Below are 9,657 nucleotides of genomic sequence, written 5' to 3'. Positions count from 1 at the left end.
GGTGTTGCGTGGGCGTGCACGGAGGATATAAATGAACGCCCCATGTTTCCTCAATCATATGGTCATAACCGAGACAGTCAGGACATATTCCATTAAATATTATACCATCCCGCACGAACAGTCTATAAACAACGAGGACAAAACAGCCACAGCGTAAGTTATTTTGCTGTCTGGAATACGGAAGAACAACCTATGTTTTGTTTTTGGAACTGTTTCGTTTTAAGTTGGATATAAAGTCGATCTTAACGTGCGTGGTATTAAACCTAATTGTCGTATTGTGTTAGTCGTACCTTTTAAGTGATTTGGCAAATGATCTGCTATTATTGTTATTTTTGTTATTAATAATATCAGTATTGTTGTTATTATCAGTATCACTACTTTTGGTGGGTAAAAGACGACAGAATTGAACATGAAACATGATAAATTCTCGACTGAACAATTAATCAAAAGGCATTATGCGTTGTTGACTTTCTCTCTGTGATGGTGTTCAGACTGCATGGTCTCTGTTTGTTCTGTCGGCTAACAGATGGCCCAGTGGCAGGACCTGCTGAAGCTGGACTCAGCCCTCCAGGGCCGAGTGAGCCAGCTGTACGACAGGAAGTTCCCCATTGAGATCCGCCAAAGTCTGTGCGTCCCCATAGAGAGCCAGGACTGGTAAGAGACACACACACACACACACCTGGCCGTTAGGGGGCGCTTATCTATAGGTCCACGGTGTAACTTCAGCAGTCAGCGTGTAGTAATTGCACGTTTGTCAATACTGTGTACCATTGATAAATGATAGGGGTCTTCAAGTCACACTTGCGTTATTGCCATTTAAAAGTCTTTTGTAGGTCAAATCTAGTGGTTTTGTCAGTTTGTATTGTCCTTAAGTGATGTATTTTACTTAAAGATGTTTTGCTTCATCTAGTTACCACAAACTAATTACAAATGATTAGCCAATGCATACAAAAGGCACATAGAGTGGAAAAGATGGGTAGGTCCTTTTTTGTCCAGGTGGCCCACTGGGTTAGCCGGTGCCTGTCCTGAAAGCTTATCTAAGCTTTATCTAAGATTAAAAACTATAATTTTTCATGACTTTGGTGAAAAACAGAAATCTATGTACTGAACAATGTATAGCATATGATTACTTAATAATAATAATAAGAAGTTGATGATAAAGAGGAAGAAGAAAAAGAAAAGCCTAAAAAATGCAGCAAAAAACCCCCAATATAAATCAATTGTTTTGGGACACAGATTATACACCCCTGTTACAAATATACAACTGTCTGGATGGCCCAAATTTGTATTTCTAATTGGTGGATTTAGATCTAGATTTACCTGTTTTCACTGTTCAGAAATGTCCCACAAAGTGTGCCCTCATTCAGCACACATAGACAGACACAATCCCAAAGTGAATGTACATTTGTGGTTGCTCGTTGACAGGGATTCTGCAGCTGTGGATGAAAACAAAGCAAGCACTTGTTTCCATGTACTCCTGGTGTATTTGGAAGAACTGCAGAACTGTTCTGTTCAGGAGAACAACATCTTGCAGGGACCTAATTTTTTAGGGATGAAAGACTACTTGCTGGTAGGACATACATGCTGTTATGTGAACTGAACTGAACATTACAATACTATAGTTGGATTTACCTTCATTTGTATACTCAAAACAGAATGATTGAAACCTCTTATTGATTTTGTGTGTATGTGATTGTTATTATTATCTTGTTTAACTCAGAAACACTTTGAAGATAAGCCTCTGAACGTGGCCGTAATCCTGTCTGAAAGCCTAAAGGAGGAAAAGAAAATCCTGGCTTTAGCCTCTGAAGCACAGGTAAGATGGTATCAGATGGATGAATTGTAAGTCGCTTTGGATAAAAGCGTCTGCTAAATGACTGTAATGTAACTATTAACGAATAATGTGTTAAAGATTATTCAAATCTGAGTTTTGTTTGATTTTACGATTTTGTTCCTGCTCTGAAGTGACTCATCTAAATCCAGTTTTTTGCACTTTTGCAGAGCACCCTGAAATGTAACTTGCGGTTCAAACGTGACACACTGATAAGTCTCTTTTGTAAAAATTATTAATTTGTGAAATGATATGTCTTTGTCAGGGTTGCAGCAGTCCAGCCACGAATCAAACATGGCAAGAGTTGGACAACAATGTCAATGAACTGAAAAAACAGACTTCGGTAAACTCCCTTGGACTACACAGTTTGCTGGTTTGTTTTCCACCTGACAGCCATCCTGGAGGGAAAAAAACACACGTCACCATTTCTAATTTTCTGACTTTAAACTCTTAACGCAGGAGGTGAAGAAGGAAATGATGTTACTGGAGTTCTTAAATGAAAACCTTGACTTCATACAGAAGACCTGGCCAAGCCAAGGTACTGTATGGTAGGAGACAAAAAATAAACAGGTGGCAGGTTTGGTGTGATTTTCTTTTTTTTTTTTGCGTCATGGATGCATCTTTTGTCGTTTCCAGTGGAGCAGCACATTGAATTGGCCAAGTCTCATGCTGTTGTGGAAGAGGAATGTCTTAAGCGGACCAACTTAATCACACAAAAAAAGCAGGTACTGTAGATGCATGTTTGGTGAGTCGTTGTTGACACAGCACGAACTGATAAACCACTTACTCAATGCGTTTTATGCTTTACATGTTGAAAGCAAGAAAGTTAGATCCAACAGTGTTTGTTAGCTTGTTGGGTATAGATTGTTATTCAAAGCATGTTTTCTCCCATTACGGTTATTCGTTCAGAGTTGAAACACTTTACGTTGCTGTTTTTGAAGTCATGGATGCTTTTCTTGATAAAATGCTTGATATAATGATCGTAAGCCACAACAATTTTTACATCATTATCTCCGTCAGACGTAAGTGTGTGGGGGGATCATAATGTCGGTCGTGCGTGTGCGTGCGTGCATGTATCTGTCTGTCCGCAGCTAATACACAATACTGCTGGACGCATCAACCTAATATTTTCTGTGATTTATTGTTTTACACCGTCATTGACTGCTGACTCATCACTCTTCTTAACCGGCTGGTAGGGCCTGCAAGTGCTCAACAGCCGCTTCAGCAGCAAAAGGCATGTCCTAGCAATCAGCTAGGCTAAAAGCAGGCCTCAACTAGTCTGTTGCAAGCCACATTTTGGCCTTTGTTGTGGCTCAAAAACCAAATGAGCTTTTTTTTGTCATGCAGATGGTGCTGCAGCAGATATCGAACATTTTGAACCTGGCACAGAAGATTGTGGCCACTCTCACAGATGTAGAGCTACCTGAGTGGAAGCGCAGGCAGCAGATGGCCTGCATTGGAAGTCCAGCTGACGCCTCTCTGGACCATCTCCAGAAGTGGTGAGAACTCATTAGCACTACCATTGTCATGATCCGCGTTGAGGAAACGTCTTGAGTGTCGCATGCTGTCACACTGAATACCTTATAACAAACTCGATGCTATGTGTGCCTGTGTTTGCTCATGTTGTATGTGCAGGTTCACGACTGTGGCGGAGATGCTGCTGCAAGTACGCGAACAGCTGAAGAAATTCCAAGACCAGAACAAGAAATACAAGAGCGCTGATGCCTCCAGCCTCACAGGTCCCATGGCAGAAATTGAGAAATTCACGCTGTCCTTGTTAACAAAACTTCTTGCAAAGTGAGACATGGCGTCAGGGCTCTTCTGTGTCATATATTGCAGACTGATACATTACTCTTTCATATTGTCGACATGTTTTGTTCTGCTCTTGCTTTGCAGCGCTCTAGTGGTTGAGAAACAACCTATCATGTCGAGTTTACCACAACGACCTCTCATACTTAAGACCGGTGTGCGGTTCTCAGTGACAGTGAGGTAAGGCTGCACCTAACACAGTGATGCTCTGCCAGCTACTTGAGATGAATGATATGTCTCATACATAATTGTCAACTGTGGAGCGATTTTAGGTTACTTAATTTGCAAGAAATTTGCTTTTTGTTATCTTAGTGAAATGCCAAATATGAGCTTCAGAGCATCAAAACATAATTCTTAAAATAGTTTTGGGATGTATTTTATGGACAGATGGAGAGATTTCTTTTTTTTTATTCTGCCAGTATTTGTTTCTTCTTTTCTCAGGTTCTTGGCAAACCTCCCAGAGTTCAAGTGCCTGCTCAAAGTCAAACCTGTATTTGACAAGTAAGTCAAAGAAAACTTTTCTCTTACGTAAAGATGTCTTACATTTTTTTTCATTTTGTTTGTTGGTTTTTTCATGAAAACACTTTAGCCTTTGTTTTCTTATCAACCTTTTTATTTGTTTTGTCACCTTAAAGGGATGTTGAAGAAGCCAAGACACTTAAAGGGTAAGTAAAGGGAGACAAAACAATGTTAAAAATCTGAAGCGTAAATTGACCTATTCTTAGAAACTACTGATACATCTTTGGACATTAACGCTTTCCGGTCTGATGTGGTTGTAGGTTCCGTCACTTTGACTTCAACAAGGACGACAGTAAGGTGTTGGACTCGCCCTGTGGAGGCTTGCTGGCAGAATTTGGTCACATGGTATAAAACTCCTCAAACTGCTTAATTTAGAAGCTGAAGAAGCACTCAACCTTTGATCATTGAACAAATATATAGCTTTGTGTTTTCTGAACATACATGTTATATATTGCACAGCAAATATAGTGGAGGATATAATGAGTGCATTATCTAAGTCACTTTTTTTTCAGTCACTCAAGGAACGCAAAGCAAGAACCAAAGGATCACATGAGGTAAGATGAGGCATTCAAATTGAAAATAATTAACTGCTATTTGTACTCTATACACCATGTGTTGGTCGCCATCGGCTGGCTGTGGACATTTAACAACGTTTACAGCTCTGATGTGTTCCGCATCTGCATGAAAGTGGAGCCAGTTATCCAGCCAGATGTGGGCCAAACTGTGTTTTGAAAATAAATACCTCTTGGCACTTGATACAAGTGTTTCACTTGTATCAGATGCAATCAAATGTTATTTCCCCCCCCCACATTACCTCTCCGTGCTTGCAAATGATTCAACAAATAATTCTTCCTTCTCTCCTTCTTCTTCATCAGAGTCGTCTGCTGGTCACTGAGGAACTCCACATCATTAAGTTTGTGACAAGGTTTCAGCACGCTGGGCTGGAATTTAACATCGAGGTGAGTAAACGCAACACAACAAATTTCAGTCGGAGGTGTTTCAATTGCTGTGTGCTCTCTTTGCCGCTGAACTGAAGATATTATTGGCTGAAGAGGAGGCCCTATTGGAGCAGAACAATCGTAGCCCGGCTGTTTATTTAACGGCCTCCTCCTCCTGTGTTGGTCCAGGCCAGCTCTCTGCCTGTGGTTGTCATCTCCAGCACCAATCAGTGCGTCAATGCCTGGGCCTCCGTCATGTGGTACAACATGCTGTCCGCCGGTGAACCGCCGGTAAAGCCATCACACCTCAACACAACAAATAAACAATATCAGGCTCTGTTTAGCTACATGATAGGACACATCCAGATTACACCCGTCGTACTTTGGGTTTATGCCTCTATTTCCTCTTCTACCGTTTGTACCATTTTCTTTCTTCTTATTGTTTTGCACAGCTTCATATTTGTAAGTCCAATTGTCCAGTCTTGAATCACATTTGAAGCCTGTGACTCTGTTCTGTAGAACCTGTCGTTGTTTGTCGACCCTCCTCCACTCAGCTGGCAGCAGCTCTCACAGGTTCTGAGCTGGCAGTTTATGGCCGTTGGCCAACGAGAGCTCGATGAAAACCAGCTCTCCATGCTACGAGACAAAATTTTGGGTGAGTGCTTGACCGCTTCTTGCATGCAAATTGAACCACGTCCCTTTCTAGTGTTTGTTTGGAAGTTGGTCTAAATTGATTCTACAGAAAATAAGAATAAAATATACTGTACTTCCACTTCTAATAGTTTGGCATTTTGGAAAATATGCAAATTAGCCTTCTTTCTAAGTGTTTTAGAAGAGAGGTTTGATACGACTCTCATGTCTGTGCTTTAAGCTACAGCCAGGAGATGGTTAGCTTAGCATAGCACAAATACTTGAAACGGGGAAACAGCGAGTGTCTCTCTCTCTCGCTCTCTCTCTCGCTCTCTCTCTCTCTCTCTCTCTCTCTCTCTCTCTCTCTCTCTCTCTCTCTCTCTCTCTCGCTCTCTCTCTCGCTCTCTCTCTGTACAAAAAACGGATGTTAAAAACACACGTTTTGGTTTTACCGAGGGTTATGTAGCCTACTGGACTATTTCTTGACTGGGCACAGTCTTTATGCTAAGCTAAGCTCCGCTTCTGAAGCATGATACTGCAAAGAGAGTGGATCTGCTCATCTAACTCAAAGCGTATTTGTCAAACTATTCTTTTAAGACACTTTCAGCATCATCTAATTATATTTAATTATATGAGAGAAAAGTGAAAACAGCAAGTGTGTCCATATTTAGTTTTTTGGAAAACTGTGTCAATATTACAAATATATTTTCATGACATTTCTTATTTCGGCTAACTGTTAGTTTCTTCACAGATGATCCTGATGGTCTGGTTCAATGGAGCAAGTTCTCCAAGGTGAGCGTTGAGCAAGATTCTGGTCGACTGTTGTTTACTCTATTTCTACAACCTGAGGGACTTCTGTGTGTGTGTGTGTGTGTATGTTTACATATTGACTTTTTCTTCCCTGTGTGGACAGAATGAAAATGCCTGGATTTGGATTGATGGAATCCTGGATTTGATCAAAACACACTTGGTGGATCTTTGGCGGGATGGGTAAGCCCAGTCAACTCAGCAATGTTTTACAGTTTGGTTTACTGTTTGTGTCATTCACAATAACCAAACATTTCTTAGTAGTATCACATTATACTTCCCAGTAAACTAAACACTCCTCATATTCTGTGTGTGGGTTTCAGGTCCATCATGGGGTTCGTGAGCAGGGAGAGAACAAAGGTTCTGTTGCAGGAAAAACAGCCCGGGACCTTTCTGCTACGCTTTAGCGAGAGCAACAAAGATGGAGCCATCTCCTTCAGCTGGGTTGACCACTGCAATGATGGTATGTTTAGTCGGATTTTAACTTTATGGGTTTCAGACAGATAGCCTTTCCTGACATGGCGTCATGTGACTTATTTCAACTTGTGCAAAATCCACATATTCATGTTTTTACATCAACTTTGTATGTAATCACGTCGCACAAAAATGTTGCTTTGTATTTGGTGTGAACACACCATAACAGCATTTTCACGCTGTTGTTGTTCCCTGCCACAGTTTGTGTCATGTAATAACAACTAAACACAAAAATATATATTGTTTTAAGATGTCTCCTTTATTGTCCCTCCACATAAGCACACTAAAGCTAAATACAGCCCAAACAAACCACCATGAACTGAGAATACATAATGTGCAAATGATCATTCCTTTCCTCTTCTTGTGGCAGACTCGCTGCCTCCAGTGCTCCTTGAGTGAAATTATTCCAACACTCGACATTCCGGTAGCCCTCTGTGTTCACTTACTTTTCTCTCTGTATGTGGTTCCCTTATAGACGCCCATGTACATTCAGTAGAGCCCTACACCAAGAGTGAGCTGTTGGCCAAGGCTCTGCCGGACATCATTTACAACTACAGTCTGCGAGCCGAGAGAACGCACAGGAATCCACTTATCTACCTTTACCCAGACATCCACAAAGACGCTGCTTTTGGACGCTACTACAACACCTCTGGTATTGTCTCTCGTTTGGCTTTCACCTTGAGGACAACATTTGAATTGTTTCATGATGAGTACTTTTATACCCCATAAGTACAGGAATTAAAATAACTAAATACATGTTAATGTACCTAAAAACTTTATATATATATTCTTAGAGATACGTATTGTCTAATTTAACATACATTGCACAACAACTTGATTTGACCTTCATGTAACGGTTGGAGGACATGAAGCTCCTCACACTCGTAATGATTAATGGGCTCATAATGTTAATGTTGCTGAGATTATGCAGTTTAAGTCAGTGCCGTGTTCTTAGTAGCATACTTACTATACCTAATTGAACATGAATCATGTAATATTCTCTCATCACCTCTGTTCATGCAGAAACGCCGGCAACTAACAAGATCAAAGGTGACTACGTGAAGAGAAATAACATTCCTACCTCAGTGTAAGTACCGTAAGATAATCATGTTTGAACAAAAAATACATCAGTATCAATATAAACAGTATTCACTATTATTCTGTTGTTCAATGCTGTATAGGAGCAACTTGTTCAATGCTGTATAGGAGCAACTTGCCTTCATTTTATATGTTTTCTTCTACAGCAATCCTACGCCACCTCCGTCTCCACCTAGGGAGATGCCTTTTATGGACATGGACATGAACATGGATATGGACATGGACACAGTGGGTTTTGAAGTTTTACAAGACATTTCCCGACAGCGGCTTTTATTGATATTTTTGGGCGCTTTGGGGCAGTGGCGCAAGCTGCTAACACAACATTGACATATGATAAATCAATAGCAGGGCTATATAACTATATTGTTCAGAGACGAAACATTTTCAGAAAGCTAGGGGCCCTCAGCTATCAGTCTCAATATGTATAGACACTTGACACAACACGCCACCACATTTTCAAAACTCAAAATCATTTTTGTGATTCGTTTTTTGTTCCGTTTTTAAATTGTAAACAGAACTGATTGGCGGAACGGTCTGGCTTGGGCCACCAGATGAATAGGCCAAGGGAAAACAATTTGTTGCACTCCATTGACTTTGGATATAACAAGGACAGCATGCAACTTGTGTTATAGTGGCATGTGGATATATCAGAAAGCTATGCAGTATGTTATGTTTGCAGGTGCCTTGGCTAACTACAATAACTTGCTTACACATAGCTAACATTGGCTTGCTAACAGCTAACTGGTCCCATCATCATTGTAGTTATCAACTGCAACCCTGGCAGACATAGTAGGGTAAAGCAATGGGTGTGAAAGGGGGGACGAGGACTCTCAGTGCATCAGAATAACATACCTTGCTAATTTGATCAATTTAATATGAAGATATTAAATAGTGCAGCTTTAACAATCATTCACCATTTCAGTAATTCCATTTTTTTTGAAGATGCAGTTTGATGAAGAGATAACGTGTAATTTCCTTTGATTGTATTAGACGGCTTTTTCTCTGCAGTTCATTTATAACAAACTCTTTTTGTTGCCCTGTAGCTGGTGGATTTACTCGACTTGCCTGAACTCCCCGACTTATTTATGTCTTTTCAAGAAGCATCAACTGAGACCAACTTCGAGACCAACTTCGTCGATTTGAATTGTTCCTTCTGAAAATGTGCTGGGTCATTGTATCAGAATCAGACAGTTATCACATGAATGAAATACATGGAATGTTGTAAATAATGTAATTATAAATTTTTAGGCAAGAGGTGGTTCTAAAATATTGTGTGATGGTTTTCTACTGTACTGTTGAAATGTGATCTGCAAACGTTTCTACTTGGACATGACCACTTTTTGAATATGTCTTTGATTCAACAGAAGATCCTGCCGTCGTGCGTAAAAACACCAAACAGTACTGTGGATGTTCTTCACTTTTGTTTATTAAAATAAACATATCATTCCAGTGCCAAGAGAAATAACATCTGCAGTTTTTTTACAGTACTGAACAACTTTATGTATACAGAAGGACAAACACAGTCAGTGGCCTACTGTCTTGGCTGCTTGT

The 9,657-nt window shown here is 40.3% G+C and overlaps 1 protein-coding gene across 2 annotated transcripts; it reads left to right on the top strand.

Moving 5' to 3' along the window:
* The first annotated feature begins 64 nt into the window (after positions 1-64).
* On the top strand, positions 65-9,492 carry LOC306783265 (signal transducer and activator of transcription 1-alpha/beta-like). 2 transcript variants are annotated; one of them, XM_079276845.1, is made up of 24 exons: positions 65-153; positions 527-654; positions 1,426-1,570; positions 1,721-1,816; positions 2,097-2,174; positions 2,291-2,369; positions 2,468-2,556; positions 3,179-3,330; positions 3,467-3,628; positions 3,728-3,820; positions 4,082-4,141; positions 4,276-4,305; positions 4,420-4,504; positions 4,672-4,713; positions 5,035-5,118; positions 5,287-5,388; positions 5,617-5,752; positions 6,479-6,519; positions 6,641-6,717; positions 6,858-6,997; positions 7,484-7,660; positions 8,032-8,095; positions 8,253-8,334; positions 9,150-9,492. In XM_079276845.1, exons 2-24 carry the CDS (start codon positions 527-529, stop codon positions 9,261-9,263), a joined length of 2,256 nt encoding a protein of 751 aa, XP_079132971.1. In that variant the 5' UTR covers positions 65-153; the 3' UTR covers positions 9,264-9,492. The 2 variants fall into 2 exon arrangements, with proteins under 2 accessions (XP_079132971.1, XP_079132972.1); XM_079276846.1 differs by lacking the exon at positions 4,672-4,713.
* Positions 9,493-9,657: the final 165 nt, after the last annotated feature.

Source organism: Melanostigma gelatinosum (assembly GCF_949748355.1).
Source record: "Melanostigma gelatinosum genome assembly, chromosome: 10".
Taxonomy (NCBI): domain Eukaryota; kingdom Metazoa; phylum Chordata; class Actinopteri; order Perciformes; family Zoarcidae; genus Melanostigma; species Melanostigma gelatinosum.
This window is presented reverse-complemented; position numbering and strand designations above follow the sequence as displayed.